This window comes from Narcine bancroftii, chromosome 1 (assembly GCF_036971445.1).
Source record: "Narcine bancroftii isolate sNarBan1 chromosome 1, sNarBan1.hap1, whole genome shotgun sequence".
Lineage (NCBI taxonomy): Eukaryota > Metazoa > Chordata > Chondrichthyes > Torpediniformes > Narcinidae > Narcine > Narcine bancroftii.
In genome coordinates, this window is record NC_091469.1 from 431,995,521 (window position 1) to 432,020,108 (window position 24,588).

Genomic DNA, 24,588 nt, shown 5'->3' on the forward strand with positions numbered 1-24,588 from the left:
GTTTGTTCTTCTAAACTTAAAGTAGGCAATAGTATCTGTGATAAATAATTATCTATTTTACTCTTAAAGACTCCAAAGTATATAATTTTAAATAAAAATTCTTAAAAGATTCATTTATTTCTTGACACGTAATATCATCTTTGTTTAATCAAGAGGGGTGCAATTCTGATTTTTTAAAAAAAGAATCTTCCGATTAAAGACCAAAATGTTATTTCAGACCCTGCAGGGAGATGTAATAGTACATTGTCAAATATTTTCAGAAATGTTACTTTTTTGAATTTGTGTGCTCCTAAAGTTGATGATGAGAAATTTATTCAAGATACATTTCTAAATTTTAACAGAGGCACATGAAAATATTTTAGTACGAGGGAATTTTAATTTTTGCTTAGACCCATTATTGAACAGATTGACCTAAGAAATTTCAAGAACAAAACCAGCTAAAGCACTGTTGGGTTTGATGAGAATCCCTCCTAGAGACAAAGAGTATTCATTTTATTCCAGTAGATTTGACTCTTATTCTAAAATTGATTTATTTTTAATTTTGGCTCAATTAAAAGCTAGGATCTTTGATGCAGATTACAAACCGAGAATTTTATCTGATCACTTACCTTTGTTAATAATGATGAAAATGCCTGATAAGGATAAGTTAATCTATAAATGGAAACTGAATTATTTGTTGTTGAAAAGGAAAGATTTTTGTGATTTTGTTCAAACTCAAATTCAGACAATTTGAATTCAGTAGATGATAAATTTATTATATGGGATGCTTTAAAGGCATATTTAAAAGGTCAAATTCTAAGTTTTACTTCTAAAAATTAAGAGAGAAGTAGAATAATTACAAAGGGAAATTACAGTTTTAGAAAAGGACCTTTAAAAGCATACTTCTGAAGATAACATAGAAATGTGATCAATAAAAAGCTTCAGTGGTAATACAAACTCATCGACCTGAGTAAGCTATCACAAGAACAAAACAAAGATATGAATTAGGTGAGAGGTCACATAAAGTATTAGCTTGGCAATTAAAGGCAGAACAGGCCTCAAGAATAATTAAATGCAATTTAAAAAGATACTAATGTAATTACATATGGCTCTTGTTTCTGATCATAAACATCAATGAGTTTGAGAAGTACTGTTGGAGTAGCCTTGGCAAGTTACTACAGTGCATCTTGCAGATGATACATATTGTAGCTATGTACAAGAAGGGTATTGCTCTGGAGCATTCTCTGACAGTATATTTAGAGGGAAAGTGAAATGCATGTGAATCCTCTCCTACGTGGATGGTGTGATCAATATACTGAAAATAAAGAGCAGGAAACCAATGAATGCCCATCAAAAAAGATGTCTACATTTCAAGTAATTAATTGTCAAATTAATTTTAAAATAGGTTTTCAACATGATTGAAAATGTAATATACAATAGAATGTTTATTATTCCAAACATGAGATAGGTTTGACTGCTGAGAAAGTAAAGTGAGGTTAACAGGACCACCAGTATTTATTTTTCCACAAATCAGGAGGGTCCTGATGAAGGGTAAAAATTAGTATATGTAAACTGCTGTCAAGAGTTGCACTACTCCTCAGCGAGATGCAAGAAAAAGACTTCTCGCAACATGGCTTACCATTCGAATTTACCAAACTCCACCTTATAGTCTCGTTTGAAATTTAAATGATATTTTGTTCGTTTAAAAATGAAATAATTCTTTGAAATACTGTACTTATATTATTTATTGAATGTGTAATGAGCTTTTCTATTACTAATCAGCTCTGTATTTCCATCATTTAAAGCCAGAAAATGTGCTTGTAGACCTCAGCAGGGCAAAGCCACTCATCAAGCTTGCTGATTTTGGGGACACCATGCAGCTAACTACAACATCTTACATCCACCAGTTGCTGGGAAACCCTGAATTTGCACCTCCAGAAATTATTTTAGGAAATTCTGCCTCTCTTACATCAGATATATGGAGTGTTGGGGTACTTGCTTATGTCCTTCTTAGCGGTGTGTCTCCCTTTTTGGATGAGAGTGTAGAGGAAACGTGTTTGAACATTTGCCGATTGGACTTCAGCTTTCCTGATGACTACTTCAGAGGAGTTAGTCAAGCTGCCAAAGATTACATTGGTTTCTTACTGCAGGAAGATCCAAACAAACGACCCTCAGCTGCATTGTGTCTCCAGGAGCTGTGGCTGCAGTCAGGTATCAAGAGAAATACTGAAACTCTAAACACGTCAAGACTGACTTCATTCATTGAGCGGCGCAAACACCAGAATGATGTTCGGCCAGTTGGTAGCATCAAAAACTTTTTGCAAAGTAGACTCTTGACAAGAGTGTGACCCTAAAAGGGAGATTTTTTTGCTCATTCTCTTTCACCTGCCAATAAAGTTGGAGACAATGTCTTCAGCCAGTCAACCGTTGACTCAAAATAAAACTGACAGAAAATTGGCTGCTATATTCATGTGTCATTGTGTGGAATTGCATACCAAGAAACATTGCACAGAGAGTACTTGGAATTCAGTGCCACCAATGCAATGTAAAGCTGGTGGAGAGGACCATGTAAGCTCCACACAACCAGCTGGATTCTCATTATTTTGACAGTATTCATTTTCTGATTGCTGGAAATAAATCGTATTGGAGAACATAAAGAACAAATTGTTATAATATTTAACTAAACTCACAAATAGTTTGAAACATTTCATTTTGAATACAGATTAGTCAGCAAAGAACTTTTTTTTCTTTATTTTTTTTCTCCATTCATTGAATTTAATCACGTATGCCATAGAATATTAAGTGGAATCCTGGAAAATGTATGATTTTTACTTGTCATAAAACTTTCCAATGGCTTCACTGGTGTATTTAAATTATAATTCCATGCATTTGGCCAGATTGGCCCAAGTTTTTACTGCTGCGACTTTAACCGTGGATCTTTTGCATATGATAGAAACGAGTTCTGTTGCTCTAATTATGCATAAGCCTTACTTGTATATAGACCGTTATTTGCCTTCAGTCTGTATTTTTAATGCTGGTTTGCCATTCTAGAATCCTCCCCCTAAGCCAAGCCGCAGATGCTCTTTTATTTCTGGAGGGGGATTTTGGAGTTGCACCTGCCATTCAGCTTGCAGAGCAGTTAAGGAGGAATATGTACTGTAAATGCACTCATTGTATTTTATGTTTTAATTCATACCATGTGCAATGTTGTGGCTTTAACATTTTATGCAACTCTATTTATGAAGACTTCTGTTGTATCTGTAATAAATATTAAAATTGCGTACTTTGTACTGCAAATTACAGTGATTTGATTTCTTTAGCGAGTTGTCCTTTTACCTGATCATGAGGAGTTGCGTCACAACATAGTTGTGGAATGCAATCTAATTATGCACCAAACGCAGTGTTTGTAGCTATGTAGTATGTTTATGTTAAGCATGAATTTAAACTGTAGTGTCTTATGAAACAACTCTGCACGAAAAAGAAAAGAATTCAAAACTGGATGTCTTGGCACCAAAATCTCACGTTTTTTATAAATGCATTCTAGCTTGTTCATCGTTTTAAGTTTGAATTCTACTTTGCATGTATATTTCTTTTGTACACAATCGATTGTTTTGCTGAATGTGTTGTAAATATTTTCTCTGCCTTTGGTTATAATTAAATGTTTGCAATGTCTTTTTTTTTATTTTTCCTGCATCAGTTTGTCCATTCCTTGGAGTTCATTATAGGTCAGTTATATTTGGAGATATCGGAAAACAATGGTACAGCTGTAACAGCATAATTGTGTGCAACCTATCAAATGTTTATGTGGGTTTGCCAATACTCTAGTTTTGAACTATAAAACTTCCATCCCATGGAGACTTTTTGAAGAAAATAAACTATACAGGTTACCTTGGAAACTACAGAGCATTTACAATACAGGTTACGTTGGAAACTACAGAGCATTTACAATACAGGTTACGTTGGAAACTACAGAGCATTTACAATACAGGTTACGTTGGAAATTACAGAGCATTTACAATACAGGTTACGTTGGAAACTACAGAGCATTTACAATACAGGTTACGTTGGAAACTACAGAGCATTTACAATACAGGTTACGTTGGAAACTACAGAGCATTTACAATACAGGTTAAGTTGGAAATTACAGAGCATTTAAAAATTGCTTACATCTGTGGTGAATATTACTGAAAAGACAAGGATTTTTACAATAATTCAGTAGTTTATTGGTCATTTTGATTTATATCAGGTCGTTTTTTATTTTCTTTTTGTCTGTTAATTGAATTCTGATTCTTGTACAATCATATTAGATTTTGAGCTCTAGTTTTCCAGATTCTTAATTTTTTTCAGACCAGTAACACCTCTTATCACCCCTTTGTTTCAAACCCTTGTCACTTTAATCCCAATTCACATTGTATTTCACACAGACCCACATTCCCCCACACTATTCGGTTCTCTCCAGCCTACTTTACCAAGTTTACTGCTTATTAAGAGGGTTGGTGTTGTAAAAGGGGCTAGATTCAATGCTGAACCTATCAATTGTTGGTCTGTTCTCCCTTGAGAGTTCGTGCCGAAACAATTTAAACATCCCTTATATCAATACTGCACATTTATACTCTGCTTGAAATTTGGAACTTGAAGGCTCAGTCTCTAAGTTTCATTGGTTATAAAATCACATACTTTTAACTGCTGTATAAGCATGTAAACCAAGAACTCTCCAGGTTCCTAACAGTGAGATGGTGAAATGTAGATGCCAGTGAGGTCCAGTTCAGTGTCTTTGTCCACCCACCCCCAAACACTCAGATGCTTGTTGCAGCCCATCTGATTGAGGATGACTAGCGCTGTCATGGATGCTAAGACCTGTTCTACCATTCATCATACCCTTGGCATCTTCCAGCAAGTAAAGATGGGTTAGGATTCCTTTGTAACTGGAATTGCAGGATACATCATCAGGTCAGCAGATCCTAGAGGAGGAAGAATGGTGAGGAAGAGACTGCACTTAACATTTCCTTGCACTAGCTCAGGTGGTGTTCCACCTGGACCTCCCTGAGGCTATTATCTGGCAACTTTCCAGAGTCACACAACTGCTTCTTTAAATGACTCGGATGATATCCATTTCAAGCAGCCTTACTGAGAAGGCCAAACGGATGCAAGTGGACATACTTAAGCATATTTAACAGCCAGGCAGAAAGCCTGCATAAGGAAGTCTGGGACAAGAGGACACAGTGTCAGAATAAAAGGATGTCACTTCAGAACAGAGATGAGGAGAAATTAGTCGGAAGGTAGTGAATCTGTGGAATTACCACGGATAACTGTGGAGGCAAAGTCATTGGGTATATTTAAAGTGGAGATTGATAAATTCTTGGCTAGTAAAGATGTCAAAGGCTATGGGAAGAAGGCACAAGATTGGGTTTGAGAGAAAAGTTACATCAGGCATGAATAGAATGGTGGAGCAGACGATGGGCTGAATGGCCTAAGATGGTGGGAGTTAGGAAGCCACCACTGGGTTATCACTTTATTTTCAGCAAACTCTGGAACATCTTCGCCTGATGGAAAGAGATGGGGTTTCTCCAAAGCACGGTGCAGAAGATGGAGTAAGCTTCTGTCCACAGGAGACAGAAGCACTGGTCACTCTAGGTCAATGTGCCACAGTGCCCTTGTAGCAAGTCACACACAGTTATCATCTTGTGCTGTGTGAACAATTCTCAGGACAGTGATCCCAGTTCCAGCACGTGCAGAGTTGTCAGGTGCCAGAGGATACACAATGCCATTTGAAGGCAATGGTGTTTTGATCCCACCACGAGCATTTCAGCAAGTGCCACACGTACTCTAATGGTTCCATCTCAACTTGTGGAGCCAAACCTGATTGGGGTCAATCTAGACCCTTGTATTTCTCACTTTCAGAAATAAATTTGAACATTGGGTAAATTTCTCAAAGTGAGAGATTAGTTTTCACCTTTTGAATTCAACTGTTCACTAACAGCAGTCAGGTTTACTCCAGTTACATTTTTTTCCATTGGAATGAGTGAAAACAAGTTTGTTGGCTGTTTTAGATATCACATTGGATGCCTCCCTTGTCCATCACTTGAAAATTCAGTGGTCTAAAGCAGCCATTCTCAAACTGTTTTGGCTATGTCCCCCTTAGGACACTACTTAAAATTTATGGGCCTTCTTCCTTATGAAGCAGTCAAGTTCAGTTGGTTTCTTCTGTACTTCTCTCCTACCGACTACGTAAATATTTATGTAATATGAATATGAATGTGCTGTTGCCTTCGGGGGGGGAGGGGGTGGGGACATATGGCCCCTGTTGAGAATGGCTGATCCAAAGTATGAATTATTTGCTTTCTCCATAGATGTTGTTTGACGTGATGTGTATTCCAATATGTTTCACTTTTTGTGACATCTTTACTTCATTTGGTACTTCCTTCTGTTTTATTTTTGTTTATTTGCAGGACTTGGCAAGGCCAGCATTTATTGGCCTCCATAATTACTCCTGAGATGTTGCTGATGAACCACCTTTCCTCGGGAAAAAGTCATCCAAATACAATAGGGTTCATGTTAATTGTGAAAGTGATGCAGTTTGATCTGAAAACAGGGTTTTCACTCTAAACAAAAAGCAACAAAAAAAAAACTGCATGTAAGCTGGAATGTGGGAAGGGTTAGGGTCAAAAGTCTTAAAAGTCAAGTGGTAACAAGATTCTGACAAACTTTCAGCAGGCTGAAGTGCTGAGGCTGAGGTGTAGTACGCTCTTTTGTTTACATGAGGCAGTTCAATAACCAAATAGCAGATATTTCATTTCCCACACATATTGGTGGGGCATCCTCCACTATTCTCAACCCTGATTAATCTTACTGCTTGCCTGTCTGTTGCATTATGTAATGTTCCTGATGCTGCCCTGTTGCAGGTGTGCTGTAGCCCCAAGAGGACCACTTGGAACTTATAGCAGAAATTAAACACTTGACAAATGAGAGGTAAGTCAAACCAGGACAGGACTTGCACCGTCAATGGTAGAGTTCTGAGGAGAGTCTGAGGTGCCTAGTTACCTGAATATGGTGATTCAGATTGATACAGCAATGAAAGTGACATTTGGCACAGTTGCCAAGATCAGGCAGGGTATTGACTACAATAATTGGGGCCTCATAATTAATAACATAACATAACAATTACAGCACGGAAACAGGCCATTAGGCCCTTCTCTTCTTTTTATTTGGCTTGGCTTCGCGGACGAAGATTTATGGAGGGGGTAAAAAGTCCACGTCAGCTGCAGGCTCGTTTGTGGCTGACAAGTCCGATGCAGGACAGGCAGACAGGCCCTTCTAGTCCGCACCGAACCAAACACCCCTTTCTAGTCCCACCTCCCTGCACAATGCCCATAACCCTCCATCTTCTCATCCATATACCTGTCCAACCTTTTCTTAAATAATACAATTGACTCCGCCGCCACTATTTCTCCCGGAAGATCATTCCACACGGCTACCACTCTCTGAGTAAAGAAGTTCCCCCTCATGTTACCTCTAAAGCTCTGCCCCTTAATTCTTAACTCATGTCCTCTTGTTTTAATCTTTCCTCCTCTTAACGGAAATAGTCTATCCACATCCACTCTGTCTATCCCTTTCATAATCTTAAATACTTCTATCAAATCCCCTCTCAACCTTCTACGCTCCAAAGAATAAAGACAGTGGTGAGATCTCACTTGGAGAACTGTTTGCAGTTGTCGTCCAGCCATCAGAAGGGCATCAATAAGCTGGAAAGGGTGCAGAGGAGATTCACTAGGATGTCGTCAGGACTGAAGGGCTTGACTGGAGAGAGGTTGGATAGTCTTGGTCTTTGTTCCCTGGAATATAGGAGAATGAGGGGTGACCTTATAGAGGCACATAAAATCATGGGGGATATGGATAAAATGAATACTTAAATCTTTTCTCCCTGGGGTTCACGATGCGAGAACTAGAGGGCACAAGGTTAAGGTGAGCAGAGGCATTTAAGAGGGACCAGAGAGGTTACCATTTTCATCTAGAAGGCAGTCGGCATATGGAACAAGCTGCTTGATTAAACTATAGAAGCGGATACAGTTACAACATTCAGAAGACATGAAAGCAGCGGTGTATCTATGGAAAATAGTACCTATGGCAAGCACTGAAATTGCACCTCTGTCCAAACATCTTACATAACTTTACCATAATATCAGTTCAAAAATACAAGTCAAGCTCATTAATCTTTTAATTAACAAATATGGCACTACATGAAAATTATAACTGCACCTTTCTTGCAAATTGGTCTATGATGTGATCAAAATCCTTTTTTTTTTCAGTTTCTTCTTTTTCTATACTCAGCAAAGCAAGATCACAGAATCTGCCGTAACGAGGATGTGGGTCAAATACTGGCAAATGAGACCAGTAGCAAAGGTCAGCATAGAGGAGCTGGGCCGAACAGCCAGTTTCCATGCTGAGTTGGGGTCTCACCACTGCTCGCTGCCTCCTGCATCTGGATGGGTTGTTCTCTGTATCTCCTGTAATGGTTCCCTGGCAGGTTCAGGGACCACTGGGGCCTAGGGCAGTGAAGGAGACCACCTGGGGCATCTGGGGACCCAGGGTGGTGGTGGACCACTAAGGGAGGTGTAGGAACCACCAGTGAACGGAACTACCGGGGATAGTGTAGGGACCACCAGGGTCTGGGGCAGTGGCCTGGCTGAAGAAAATTGGTGAAAATTATTTTTTCACTATCCAGAGCTTATCTGACTTTAATAGAAACTTCAATGGCCTCAACCCTCCCCCAACCCCCCCCCACAACTTTTCAAGTGGCCAGGGCATACACCATACCAACCATACCTTAGATAAGACACTGATGGAAAAATGTATGGATAGGAAGGGCTTAGAAAGATCTAGCAGATGCATCAAATGGGTCCAGCCCAGAATGCCAACTTGGTCAGCATGGACAAGTTGGGCGAAAGGCCTATTCTGTACTGTGTGACTAAGTACACTGCTATGGGCTGAATTGGTTTGACTGTCACATTTGTTAGGGCCAATATGTGCAAGTATGCTAAAAGTATGGCCCAAAGAGCAGATTATGTCATGTGGGGAAGATAAATTGGGTGGGTTCAAATAGCAATGAGGCTGAACACAGGAAGAATCTTTATTAAAACACATAGGTTTGAAAAGTATCATGTTCAGTGGGTTCACAGAGAGGTGAGTCTGGACACAAGTGTTACAATCACAGATAACTTTAATGAACACACAGGAGACCAAAGGGAGAACGTCAAACGATACTAAATTACTATATGACTAAAGTACTATATAGACATACTCATTGGATCCAGGTTGGACTCCAAAACCAGTGTCTGCCTATACAGCACACCAGGGTCGGGAAACCTTTTATCACGGGCCAGATGGTGTGTCAGTGGTTGAATGGTGGGCGGTACTGATACAACCATAAATGAAATAAATACAGAATCATAGGCATTATGTAATTTAAGTTTTTGCTTGTCCCACCCTGAAATATGTAATGCACAATGAATGAACGTAACTGACGATAATGTATCAAAAACCAATCAACAGGAAAAATTTCAAGCAACGAGATCAACCATATCTATAAAACTACGATGATGTATTTCAGGTCAGGGAAGGCATCTTCAAATCGGAAATGCACCAAAAATCACGAGTTAGTCATTAAAATGATAGTTTTTTAAAAAATCATAGAAGTCAAAAAGAGAAAAAAATGTGTCACTATGAAAACAAAATAACTAACCCTAAAAGAGACCGCAGCTCGGCTGAGTAAACCGAGGAAATCAGGGGAAACTTGATTTTGTTTGTTGTCTGAAAGTTTTTCGAAATTGGGTATTCGATATTGACTTAATTCCAGCCCAGTGGAGTTGGGGGTGGGGTGGGGGAGGAAGGGGAAGGAGAAAGAGAGTGCAAGAGAGCAAAAGATGGATGGGGAGGAGAGGGTGGCCAGAGGGAAGGCTGGTAAAAAGTGAATAAGGGAAGAGAGTGAAGTGGAGAGAGACAGGGAGGAAAGTAGATTCCTGATGAAGGGCACAGTCCTGAAACCTTTTACTTTCTATGAATGCTGCTTGACCTTCTCAGTTTCTGCAACACATTTGTGTATTGTACTAGACCCCAGTAACTGTCTAATTTCTTGTTTGAACTCCATGATCACACTGTTACTTGTTAATCTCGCCTATCTAATACTTGATCATTTGAAGGCTGGTTTACTCTAAATGGCGTGGAGCCATGTAAAACGATGTTAACATTAGGTCACACTGGACCGACTTCCATTCCAGCCCGTGCCCACTCTCTCCACCTGCCTCCCTCCTTGCCTTGAAGCTCCTCCCTGTCCTGTGTTCAAATTATCTTCCTCATCCCAGAATGATTTCCTACGGCACCAACCAGTTGTGGCCTGCTGACCCGGGGAAGCCCTGATTGTGCCTGCCAGTAAACATTGGGATGTGGGATCTGGACATCAGTTTCACTCATTCACCTGCTGGCACTGCTGCCCCAGTGACGTCCGTGCCCATTACCGCGAGCTGAACCTGTACATTCAAAACTCAACGGTTGACTGTTTGAAATCAGATTCCACTGCCCACCTGGCATAGCAGTGCTTGATTGTCCCACAATGCATTGGACTATAGTTGCTGAACCAATCACTTACGTGCAAGCTGCCAATGTTGGCAGTGTTTTTAAAAAAATGTAGCTAATTGCTGAGCGTTGGGTCGCGGGCCGGATAAATTTGGATCGCGGGCCATAGAAACATAGAAGATAGGAGCAGGAGTAGGTCATTCGACCCTTCGAGCCTGCTCCGCCATTCAACGAGATCATGGCCCGTCCCCGCCTTCTCTCCGTAACCTTTAATACCCTTATACTGAAGAAATATATCTAATTCCCTCTTAAATATATTTAATGAACCTGCCTCTATTGCCCTCTGTGGCAATGAATTCCACAGATTCACCATAGGTTGCCCATCCCTGCTCTACACGCTCATACATGTGCACACACTCAGCAGACAGGGAGTTTCAAACACACTCCAGGTTCCCTGTGCCAATGAGGGTGTGGGTCTCTGCAAGTTCTAATCTATCACAGTACTATGGCTCAGCTCAAGTGTAGTGCACACCTTAGCCATGACATTTTCTACAATGTCCACAGTAGTGACCTGGCATGGAGTGATGTCCAGGGCTTGGACCACGAGGCAGTGAGCACGAATGTGCTATTCATTGATGTTATATACAGTTCTGATCTGGGCATCTAGCCAATAATGACTCTCGGTGATTTACATTAGCCAATGGCAAAGTGTGCACTAATGGGTGACCAGAGTCCAACCTTGATTGACAGGTGATGGGACTTCTGAATAAGTTTCAGACAGGCAGGATATATGACCACCCACAATCCACAATATTCCATACAGGTAGGGAGGCCACATGTTTCTCCACAATGTAAGGGGATTGCAACAGGGATAACACACACTAGTATTCTCAATCACAACACAGTATAATCAGTCACATCGGGCTTAACTCTACCAATACTAGTAACTGTGTACAGACTTACAAACACAGTACAACCCAGTCACATCGGGCTTAACACGACCAATACTAGCAGCTGTGTACAGACTGACAAGCACAGTACAACCCAGTCTCATCGGGCTTAACACGACCAATACTAGCAACTGTGTACAGACTTACAAACACAGTACAACCCAGTCACATCGGGCTTAACATGACCAATACTAGCAACTGTGTACAGACTTACAAGCACAGTACAACCCAGTCACATCGGGCTTAACACCACCAATACTAGCAGCTGTGTACAGACTTACAAGCACAGTACAACCCAATCACATCGGGCTTAACACCACCAATACTAGCAACTGTGTACAGCAGGGGTCTCAAACTCAATTTACCCGGGGGCCGCTGGAAGTAGAGTCTGGGTGAGGCTGGGCCACATCAGGTTTTCCACAAGAGAAACTCTTATAAAAACATTCCAATGTTATCAAATGTCTTTATTTTTATTTTTTAACACAAAATAAGATGAAAAAATAAATAAATTAACAATTCATAAGAAAAAAAATAAAATAAATCAGTAGTAAATAAAAAAAACAAAAATAATAATAATACAGCAGATATAGAAGACTGAAGAAACCACATATAGTTGCTGACTGGAGAAATGTAATTATATTATTATTCAGATTCAAATGTCTGTATTAACAGTTCTTTAACCTTTAACTTTCTGAACATGAATGGAACATTGAACATAAACTGTTATGAACATGTCTTCTTCTGCCTACTTCTTTCTACTAGAGATCTGGCAGCGCTTCCTCTCGCATAGCCGAGCCACATTTGGCTTAAGAGAGGAGGCAGTTGAGACCCTCAGTAGGGCTTGAAAATGCTCGTCAATAAGTCTGGACCTGTACTTGGACTTATTGAAGTTCAAGGTAGAGAAGAGCTTTTTGCACAAGTATGTGCTCCCAAAAAGATACATGGTCCGCTTGAACATTCGGGAAAGCTCAGGGAAGCAAGGGGGCAATTCTCTCAAAAATTGCCCAAGCTTGTCTGCTTTTCCACTCACCTCCCTTGAACTTGGTTTTGAGTTCAGAGTTGCACTGCAGGTCAATGTTTAGCCAATGCGTCTTTTCCACTTCTTTTTCTGTCCCGCTGAGCAACAACTTCCGGGTTCAGACTGGACACTGAAGCGCGTGAAGCGGGAGCGGCCGCGGAAATTGCGCATGTGCCGCGTACATATAATGACAAATAGAAAATGCACACAAATATGCTTATATTCGCAATAAGCCCAGCCGATGTCCTGCCCCCGAGAGCAATATACCCCACTGTGATTGGTAGGTTCGTTCAGCTCCGCACACAACACTGAAAAGTGCCAATCATATCAAACTCGTGGGCCGCACTAACATTAAACTTTCATATTAAGGCGGGGCCACAAACTATCATCCCGAGGGCCGCAGTTGGCCCGCGGGCTGCAAGCTTAAGACCCCTGGTGTACAGACTTACAAGCACAGTACAACCCAGTCACATCAGGCTTAACACCACCAATACTAGCAGCTGTATACAGACTGACAAGCACAGTACAACCCAGTCACATTGGGCTTAACACCACCAATACTAGCAGCTGTGTACAGACTGACAAGCACACTACAACCCAGTCACATCAGGCTTAGCACGACCAATACTAGCAGCTGTGTACAGACTTACAAGCACAGTACAACCCAGTCACATCAGGCTTAACACGACCAATACTAGTAACTGTGTACAAGCTTATAACAACCAAGGATTATAATACGCTACCCATTGTTCCTTGTCCAACATGGGCACATCTCCAAGGCTGTATAACAACTCTGATCCCTGTGCAGTGCACACCTTACCAACGTCTCCTCCACCATTGTCTACAATTCGCAATCTGGAGTGGAGCAGGGTTCGTCTTGGGACTGCAGAGTAATGAGGAAGAGCTACTGCACATGGTGGACTTTAAAGTACGGTAAGCTGGAGGATCTGGCCCAGGTAATCACTAGGTGATTAAAGGGGCCAGTGGTCAGGTGTGCACTAATGGGTGGGCAGAGTCCAACCTCGATTGGCAGGTGATTCAACTTCTGACTAAGTTCCAGATGGAGAGGTTACATGACCCTCAACAATTCACATTCTCACCAGGTTCCAGACGGAGAAGCCACATTACCCCTCCACAATCCACACTCCGGTTCCAAAAGGAGAGGTCACATGACCTGCAACAGTCATCGATTAGCTATTCTAGTTGAATCCTTAACTTGGTCATTCAAATCCAAATGTTTTAAAACAAATGCCCTGAATTGGTAGGTGAGACTAAAACGAGGTGACATATCCATAACGTTCAGGGGAGTAGTTTTAAGACACATGAGGAGGAACTGCTTCTGCCAGAGAGTACTGAATCTGTGGAATCTTCTACCCAAGAAAGCAATAGAGGTGTCTTATTAAATATAGTTAAGACATATTTTTGCATAGTAGGGGAATTAAGATTGATGGAGAAAAGACATGCAAATGGAGCTAAGTCCATGGCCAGATCAGTCATGATCTTGTTGAAGGGTAATCAGGCTCAATAGGCTAGGTGGTTGGCTCCAATAAACATGTCAAAGGATCTCAAGGGTTGGATATAGAAAACAGTGGCTCATGATAGATTCAGAGAACTGAAACCAGAAAGGGTCCTATAGGAGTGTGCAGGGTGTTGAGTATTTGTATGAATAGATGAGGAGGGGATACAAAGCAGCACTGGTGGACAAGATTGAGGAAAATCTCAAAACATTGAACCAGTATATCAAGGGCAAGAAGCTAAATGGGAAAAGAGATGGATTTATTGCAGAGCAAAGTAACAGTCTGTGTACAGAGCTGGAGGAAGTGAGTGGCTACTTAAATGAATAATCTGTATTCACAATGGACAAGACATAGACATTTCAAGAAGGCTACAATGGAATTTTAGAATAAATTACTGTTGCAAAGGAGCAGTTATTAGACATATTAAAAAAAGATGGCACCATACAGCGGCAGCTCTTTACTTGCAGATCTGATGGGAATTATCACATAGTCCCATTCAGAACTATTACAGCTCAAACCCACAGCCACAGAAAACAACTTGCTTGTAAGTAATGATGAACTAAGAATGCTAGCAGATCTTGTGATTTTGGGGAACGGCAAACTCCAGCAAACTGTATGAGATTCAAACAGCCAGCATACAAGCAGCCAACACATGGACTATTTAAATACCAGGGGAGATGCAAACAGCTGACTCAAGAGCCATTTAAAAACTGCGGAAGACCCGATCATGTAGACACAGAGGGGGCCCTGCAGCCTCCACACCCTACCATCCTCCTGACAAACACACAATCCTTGGAAAATAAATCTGATGAACTCAGAGCCAGATTACAGCAGCAAATGGACATCAAGGATTACTGTGTGATGTGCTTCACAGAGATATGGCTGAACGAGGGCATTTTGGACATTGCCTGAGGCCTTATCCTTCCACCACGTAGACTAGATACTGGTGTCAGGAAAAACCAGGGGAGGTATGTTTGTGTCATCATCAATTTATCATGGTGCACAAACATGACAGTCACATCTCAGTCCTGTTCCCTCGACCTGGAACATCTGGTGATCAAGTACCACCCATTCTGGTCACAGTGTACATTCTGCCCCAGCTAACATCAAGCTAGCACTCTCGAGGCTGAGCACTTTGATCAGCAGCCACACAACAGCGCACCCTGATACCTTCCCGATCATTGTTGGGGACTTCAACTAGGCCAACCTGAAGAAGTCTCTAATGAACTACTACCAGCACATTACCTGCGAAACCAGAGGGGCCAACACCCTCGACCAATGCTGCACCACCATGAAGTACACCTACCGAGCCATCGCATGACCGTACTTCGGCAAGTCTTCTTTTAATTTATTTTGAGTATTTTCAATCAACATGCAGTCAAAATGAAGACTAATTAAAAAAATAAAACATCATTATCCATAATATTAACAAAACAATACAAATACATTAAATATATTAATATATTAAAGAAAGTGAGAAAGAAGAGTGAACATGACTCAATTATTATCAAGAAAACTTACACTAATACTACAAAAATGCAAATTCAATGTCCATGTTGAACCAAAGGGAGAAAAAGATCATAGAAAGATAATAAAGAGAAAGAACAAAGTAAGAGTAACCCTCCCACACCCCAAGAAACAACAAGAAGAAAAAGAAAGAAAAAGAAAGGATTGGCCTCACCTAGGATAAACCCGACTCCCATCAAGGGACAAATAACCTGACTTATCTAAAGTTCTCGGTGCTGCGAGCACTTGGGGGGGGGCGTAGTAGGAGGGGAATCAGACTTTGGCAATTTTGATCACCTGGCTGTACTTCTACTCCTGGCGTACAAGCAGAGACTGAGGACTTCAGTGGTGAAATTATTCCCGAGTGAAGTAGAGGAGCATCTGCAGGGTTGCTTTGAATTGGTGGACTGGACCATATTCAAGGACTCATCCTTAGACCCAAAATGATGTGTGTGTGCCCATGCACACATTCCGTGATTTCCCCAACCACAAGGTGGTGGGAGTGTGGAATGAGTTTCTGGCCAAAGTGGTAGATGTGGGTTCTATTTTAATATTTAAGGAAACATTGGATAGGTGTATTGATAAGTGAGGTGTGGGCCAATTGTGGGTCAATGGGACTAGGTGAGAGTAGGTGTTCAGCATGGACTAGAAGGGCCAAATTGGCCTGTTTCTATTCTGTAATTGTTATACGGTTATGGATGAATCAAATATTCGTAACCTGCTGAGAGTGAGATCAAGGGCATTTAAGGCCGGTGATCCAGATGTAAGACCTGTGGAAGGCTATCTCAGCATCAAAGAGGCAATTCAGAGGGAAGCTAGAGAAAGAGTCAGATACTCGCCAGCTATTGGCAGGGATTACAGACCATTACATCCTACAAGGCGAGGCCAAACACCATAAATGATACACTACCCGATGAGCTGAATACATTTTCTCCTCGCTTTGAGAAGGAGATCTTCAACAGTGCCTATGACTATCCCTACAGAGACTGACAACCGTGTGATATCTGTCTCTGAAGCTGACATCAGAACATGATTCAAGAGGTTGAGCCCACGCAAGGTGTCATGCCCTGTTATATGTGGATTGTGAAGAAACACATCTGGGATATTGTGGATTTCAGGTGGTCACATGTCCTCCCTGTCTGAAATTTATGTGGAAGTCACATCACCTGTCAATCAAGGTTGGACTCCAGCCACCCATTAGTGTACACCTTGCCATTAGCTAATTTAAATCACCTTGGGTCATTATTGGCCAATCGCCCAGTTCAGAACTGTCTAAAACATCAGTGCATAGCACATTCTTTCTCTCTGCCTCTTGGTCAAAGCCCCGGGCATTGCTCAATGTGAGGTCGCTACTGTGGACATCGCTGGAAGTGTCGCAGTTAAGGTGTGCACTACACTTAAGCTGAGCTGACCTCAACAATGAAGACGCTGTTTACATCCGGTACGCACGGATGGCAGTCTCTTCAATCTGAGGCGCCTGCAAGCTCACACCAAGACACAAGAGAAACTTGTCCGTGAACTACTCTTTGCAGACGATGCTGCTTTAGTTGCCCATTCAGAGCCAGCTCTTCAGCGCTTGACGTCCTGTTTTGCGGAAACTGCCAAAATGTTCGGCCTGGAAGTCAGCCTGAGAAAATGGAGGTCCTTCATCAGCCAGCTCCCCACCTTGACCACCAGCCCCCCCACATCTCCATCGGGCACACAAAACTCAAAACGGTCAACCAGTTTATCTACCTCGGCTGCACCATTTCATCAGATGCAAGGATCGACAACGAGATAGACAACAGACTCGCCAAGGCAAATAGCGCCTTTGGAAGACTACACAACAGAGTCTGGAAAAACAACCAACTGAAAAACCTCACAAAGATAAGCGTATACAGAGCCGTTGTCATACCCACACTCCTGTTCGGCTCCAAATCATGGGTCCTCTACCGCCATCACCTCCGGCTCCTAGAATGCTTCCACCAGCGTTGTCTCCGCTCCATCCTCAACATTTATTGGAGCGCCTTCATCCCTAACATCGAAGTACTCGAGATGGCAGAGGCTGACAACATCGAGTCCACGCTGCTGAAGATCCAGCTGCGCTGGGTGGGTCACGTCTCCAGAATGGAGGACCATCGCCTTCCCAAGATCGTGTTATATGGCGAGCTCGCCACTGGCCACCGTGACAGAGGTGCACCAAAGAAGAGGTACAAGGATTGCCTAAAGAAATCTCTTGGTGCCTGCCACATTGACCACCGCCAGTGGGCTGATATCGCCTCAAACCGTACATCTTGGCGCCTCACAGTTCGGCGGGCAGCAACCTCCTTTGAAGAAGACCGCAGAGCCTACCTCACTGACAAAAGGCAAAGGAGGAAAAACCCAACACCCAACCCCAACCAACCAATTTTCCCCTGCAACCGCCGCAACTGTGTCTGCCTGTCCCGCATCGGACTTGTCAGCCACAAACGAGCCTGCAGCTGACGTGGACATTTACCCCCTCCATAAATCTTCGTCCGCGAAGCCAAGCCAAAGAAAGAGTACTGCAATAGATCAGTGCTTGCAGAGAGCTGCACCCCTGTTGGTATATGGAACTGGGTGTGTGTGTCTGTCTTGTTAGAGTGTGTTAGTAACTATATATTACTTAACACTGAGCCACACGCTAAGGAACAAGGATCAGGAGTGTCTACTGAGGCCCCTGTCTGTGAATGTGTGGAAGATAGGCAGCCATTGATATTAGAGTCCAACCTGAGTCCAATGTGAATGTCAATATAGTTGTTTTGTAACATAGTAATTGAGTTTCATTTGACATTCTCCCCTCCTGTGTATTCATTGAAGTTACCTGTGATTGCAACACTTGTCTCCAGACTCATCTCTCTGTGAACCTACCAAACCTGATATTTTTCAAACCCAACAATTTGCACTGCAAGCAGGGTCAGAGTTTCAGCTGGACACACATGGATTACTAACCATGTGGGAGGTTATACAAACGAGTGTGCTTGTGGGTGTCCTGTCAGGTGCATGCATTACTGTGTACCTGCTCACTAATGGGACAGCAGGAGGCGACCCACAACTAGTGTAGGATCCCTAGGAACAGAATATAAAATTCCCCGGTGCACCAACGACCCTCAGGGGTTCAGCTGTTCGCTAGCATGGCTGGCAAGCCACGCCATGTTGATTGACGGGATCAACAAGTGGGCCCCCATGGAGAGAAGATAGTGGTCTCCCTCCTGGAGGAATTGGGGACTCCTGAGGCCAGGGGGAGTCGTGGGAGGACCTTATAGTTACTGATCTCCCTACTTAGGCACCAGTGGGGTTCACGTTCAATTTTAGTAATCAGGGTGCCCAGAAAGAAGAATCCCTGCAGTATCACTGTTGTTCACTACAGCAGGCAGTGCAGACTTGAAAGTCATGGAGGCAGCTTCTAAGTTGATTGAAATGCAGCAGCTGCAAGCAGTTCACTGGTCTGGCTGGCAACCTGACCCAGGCAAAGTCCAAACCATTGACCGGCGGGCGTTAGGGGATTGACATGGTTGGATGATGCGTATGTGTGGATGGATGGTGATGACCATGAGGAAACTAAGCCCTATGACACCCTCCTGGAGGGATTAGATTACACGGAGCGGAGTGCACCTACTCAAGCTTGTAGGGAGGGCTGAGGGGAGGTTCAGCAACATCACCATAATGGTGACTCACAGATTCATGTTTGCTCACTGGACAGAGCATTGCAAGGGGAAGCCACATGGGGGTGAAGCTGGACCAGCCTCCCCTCTGGTCCATCCCCACCAGAGATGTCCCCTGATTAATCTACCTTTTGAGCTCTCCCAACACCCACCCCCACCCCAGAAGACTATCCTTCAAGCTGTTCCTCTTCTCAATGTGAGGGTCTACGAAATACTCATCACCCAGGCCATGCCTCTTCACACCGCTACCCCCAGGAAAGAGGTACAGGAGCCTGAAGATGAGTTCCCAGCGGCACAAGGACACCTTCTTCCCCTCTTACACCAGATTTCTGAACCACACACACTACCTCACTTTCTCCTATTTTCTTGCAGCGTTTCTTTATTTTGAAATGTAATTTCCGGCAATATTTGCACTATAATGCTGTCAGAGCACAATAAATGAGTGACATGTTCATGACAATAAATCCTGATCCAAAAGAAAACTTTTAGTAAACTTAAGGGTGGATAAATCCCCTGGGCGATGTGTTGTATCGCAGGTTGATCGCTGAAACTGATGTAAAAATCATTTACAATACTGTCGTTGCAAGAGTGTTAGAGATAGAGAATTTAGGTTAAAATGGCTTAAGTTAAAATGTGATGATTAATCATAAAAAGGGAAGCCAGAACGGACAGGGAGCTTACTAGCAGCCAAGGACAAAAAGTTCAGCTGGATATGTTTTTTTTAAACATATCTTTTCATGGTCATAGTGAGAGACATGCAGGAGACAAAAGATTGATAAGAAGGGTGAGAAACAGAATTTAGTGTATGTAGAGTTCGCAGCGTACGTAACGAACGTGATAATTAAAAATGCAGTTGTACTTAGAATGCTTTTGCAATACTAACCAATTAAAACAGTATTAATAAGAAGGGGAAGGGCAAACAACAAGGGTATAAAAATCAATGCACTGTATGTATCGGGGCTTAACTGGTGAGAAGCCAGTTGAGTCCAACTCTGCAGACTTGTAAATAAAGCTTGTCATGTCATCAGTTTTAAGGAGACTCATGTGTGAGAAGTTTTATTTCTGACAAATGGGGGCTCGTCCGGGATCTACACTCCGGCCGTGAGGGGAGGCGAGAAGAGGGACATCGGAGGTGGTGCACCCCGCTGAGTTCAGCGGCTCCTGGTCCCTTGCTCGTCGCTTCGGGCGGCTTGAGCGAGTGGTATCCGGACAAGGTGACACGACAAAACGGAGAGGAGAAGGGTGACGGTTCAATCCCCGAGAAGACACCGGTAAGTGACGACTTACGATTGTGGTATGGGGATTGGGTAACAGGTGTAACGGGATACACCTGTTTGGATAAAAAAAACCTAACGTAATAGATCAGGTATAGACCTTTTGTCGTGGCGTGAGGACCCTGTCGTGGGACTCTAGGATAGACCCCAGGGAAACCTCGGCGGTAACCGAAGGAGGGACAGCACCTCCGACGAAGTGCCGAGAAGAGAGGGGTCAACCCCAGGGAAACCTCAGCGGTAACCGAAGGAGGGACAGTACCTCCGACGAGGCGTCTGAGAAGAAGGGAGTAGGGTCCAGAACGAGAGGGTCCTCAGCAACGATAAACGGATCTAGGTGGGAAAATGGGAGGATCAAAATCTAAGGGCTCGTCTGAAAATTCAGGACAATTCCTGGGAGTTCCCCTTGACAGCCCTTTGGGGAGAATGTTTGAAAATTGGGATAGTAAAAGATATCGAGACAAAAACAAGAAAAAGATGGTTCAATATTGTCTCCTTTGGTCGAAACAACCTATTAAAGGTTCCTCGGTCTGGTGGCCGAAATTTGGATCTGATGAGGATTGGGTTAGACAAGCATTAAACATATATGTAAATTCGAGACCAAAGGTGAATCAAGAAGAGTCAGCATATGCATTTTGTTGGGTTCCCTGGCCAGGATCCTTAACAAAATGTTTTAAATTGAGAGTAGCGGGAGAAAAGAAGTGGGAACCTCTGGACAACCTTCCCCCTCCTTATATTCCCCCGGTGCCTACTGCGCCCGAGGAAAGCTCATTACCGGAGGGGAAAGGTGATGAATCTGATTGCCCCGAAAGGGGCCGGGAAAAAAAGAATGAATTAAGGGAGTCGGACCCTAAACTTCCACCGGTAAACCGACCCTGGACAAGATCCCAGACTGGTCCAGGACCATCAAAGTTTTCAGTAAGCCTAAATCCCCTGAGGGAAGTTCCTATGGGAGGACCGGGAGGGGGAACGGGATATGTGAATGTTCCCCTAACTAGTACAGAGGTGCGGGGATTTAAGAAAGAAATGAAAAAGTTATTGGAAGATCCTATAGGACTGGCCGAACAGCTCGACCAATTCCTGGGACCAAACACATATACGTGGGAAGAGATGCAGGCAATAATGGGAACATTATTCTCACCCCAGGAGAGGCAGATGATTCGATGGGCTGCCCTCCTCATGTGGGAATATGAACAACCTGGGGACCCCAGACCCCATGAACAAAAATATCCCTTAAATGAACCCAGGTGGGACAAACGAACACCCGAGGGATTAGCAAGTATGAGACAATATAGAGAGTGGACAATTAAAGGGATACGGGAGGCTGTGCCAAAGGGTCACAATTTCACCAAGGCATTTGGGAACCACCAGGGGAAAGACGAGTCCCCTACTGATTTCTTGGAGAGGGTGAGAAAGAATGTCCAACAGTATGCGGGCGTGGACCCTAGTACACCAATGGGTGAACAGCTTATTCGAATTGAATTTGTTTCCAAATCATGGCAGGACATTAGAAAGAAACTAGAAAAGGAGGAGGACTGGAGCAAAAAACCCCTAAGCGACCTGTTAAAAAAGGCGCAAAAAGTATATGTGCAGAGAGAAGAAGAAGATCAAAAGAGGGCGACAAAGGTTATGGTACAGACTATCCGACAGATGAATGCCGAATCCAGAGGGGAAAGAAAACAAAACCTTCCTCTAAACAATCCAAGATATCCAAGAGAGGGAAGACCCCGGAGGTTCGTTAAGTGCTATTACTGCAATGAGGAAGGACACTTTAAGAGGGAATGCCCCCGATACAAGAGGGAATTGCGTGCCCTCGAACTTATGGAAGAAGATTAGGGGGGTCAGGGGTTCCAAATGTTGGGGACCAAGTATGAGGGAACCCCTGGTAAAACTAAAAATTGGTCCCAAGGGAGAAGAGGTGGTGTTTATGGTGGACACAGGAGCGGAACGAAGTAGTGTAATAACTGTGCCAATCGGGACTGAACCTGTAAAAAGTAATTTGAAAATTTCTGGGATAGAAGGGGCTCCCAGAATGGTATCAATAATTCCCCAAGTAACAGTGAAACTGGAAGAAAGAGAAGGGGTACAAGACCTCTTGTTGTTACCGTCGGCTGGATTTAACCTCCTAGGAAGGGACTTACAGGCTCTCCTAGGTTTGGGTGCTCTCCCTGTGGACGGAGAAGTGCGAGTCCACCTCTGTGCTCTAAAGGAAGAGGATGAACGGCAGATTGACGAGAGAGTCTGGTATAAGGAGGGAAATCGAGGAGGTCTGGACATCCCACCTTTACATGTCACATTAATACCAGGTCATCAGCCGGTAAGGAAACGTCAGTATCCTATTTCTTTGGAAGGGAGAAAAGGGCTACAGCCGGTAATTGAGACTCTAATACGAGACGGACTATTAGAAGAATGCATGTCACCTTATAACACCCCTATACTCCCAGTGAAAAAGTCAGATGGATCCTATCGCCTAGTTCAGGATCTAAGAAGTTTGAATGCTATTGTTCAGACCTGCCACCCAGTGGTGCCTAATCCCTATACTATTATGAGTCGGATTCCCCCAGACCATGAGTGGTTTAGTGTTATCGACTTGAAGGATGCCTTCTGGACGTGTCCATTAGAAGAGGAAAGTAGAGATATGTTCGCGCTTGAATGGGAAAATCCATGGACAGGTAGACGGAGACAGCTTCGGTGGACTGTATTGCCCCAAGGGTTCACTGAATCTCCGAACCTGTTTGGACAAATGCTAGAACAAATCCTGGTGGACTATCCACAATCTGATGATTCCCAACTAATGCAGTATGTGGACGATTTACTATTATCAGGACCCAAGGAACAAGAAATGAGGGGAGATACAATTAGACTCTTGAATTATCTGGGGAAAAAGGGTCTACGGGTGTCCAGGAACAAGTTACAGTTCGTTGAGAGAACTGTGGTATATCTGGGACACCAGATATGTAAAGGACAGAAACGGATTACCCCTGAACGGATTGCGGGAATCACTAGAATGCCGTTACCCCGTAATAAGAAGGAAATAAGACAATTCCTGGGACTCTTAGGTTACTGTAGGTTATGGATAGAGGACTACTCAGCGTTGGTGAAGTTTATGTATGAAAAGCTGACAAATGAAAATGAATATCCATTGAAATGGACCCAGGAGGAGGAGGGATGGTTTGAGGACTTGAAGCATCGCCTGACACGAGCCCCAGTACTCACTCTGCCCTCTTTAAAACAGCCCTTCCAGCTATTTGTCACTCATAACCAAGGAACAGCTGTGGGAGTTTTAACACAGGAAAAAGGCGGTCAGTGACACCCAGTGGCTTTCCTTTCCAAAATGATGGACCCAGTGTCTCGTGGATGGCCGACGTGTATCCAGGGAGTAGCGGCTGCTGCTCTGTTGGTAGAGGAAGCACGTAAACTTACTTTTGGAGGAAAGATGACTGTGTACACCTCCCATTCTGTGAGTGTTTTATTAACACAAACTGCCCATCGATGGCTGACTGATTCTCGCATATTAAAGTATGAAACCATTTTAATGGTCGGAGAAGATCTACAGTTTGCAAAGATTAATAGCTGCAACCCAGCTCAGTTTTTATACGGCAGTGAAACAGAGAGAGAGGTGGAGCACGACTGTGTCGAGTTGACGGATCTTCAGACCAAGACCCGAGAAGACCTTTGCGATACTCCTCTGGGAGAAGGATATGAATTCTACATTGACGGCTCCGCCAGATGTGTTGATGGAATGAGAAGAAGTGGGTATGCTATAATAGAAGGAAATACTTGGAAAGTAGTAGAATCCACGAGACTACCCGGAAGCTGGTCAGCACAGTCCTGTGAACTATATGCCTTGCAGAGAGCCCTCAGAATACTGGCAGAGAAAACTGGAACGATTTACACTGATTCCAAATACGCATACGGGGTAGTGCATACCTTTGGTAAGATCTGGAAGGAGCGTGGTCTAATTACATCAAGAGGAAAGGAATTGGCACACGAACAGATGATTACTCTGACTTTAGAAGCCTTGACATTACCCCAGGAAATAGCAGTGGTCTACATACCAGGCCATCAGAGGGGAGATACCCCGACAGCAATTGGAAACAGACTGGCTGATGAAGA

At 43.2% G+C, this 24,588-nt stretch overlaps 1 protein-coding gene across 6 annotated transcripts in view; it reads left to right on the top strand.

Annotated features, from left to right (window-relative positions):
- LOC138751657 (triple functional domain protein) overlaps positions 1 to 3,651 on the top strand; it is a 470,729-nt gene extending 467,078 nt beyond the window's left edge. For all 6 annotated transcript variants that reach the window (XM_069914221.1, XM_069914224.1, XM_069914223.1 and 3 more), the window contains one exon: positions 1,785 to 3,651. In XM_069914221.1, coding sequence (XP_069770322.1) covers positions 1,785 to 2,327 — 543 coding nt within the window. In that variant the 3' untranslated portion in view covers positions 2,328 to 3,651. The remainder of the gene's footprint in view (positions 1 to 1,784) is intronic.
- Positions 3,652 to 24,588: the final 20,937 nt, after the last annotated feature.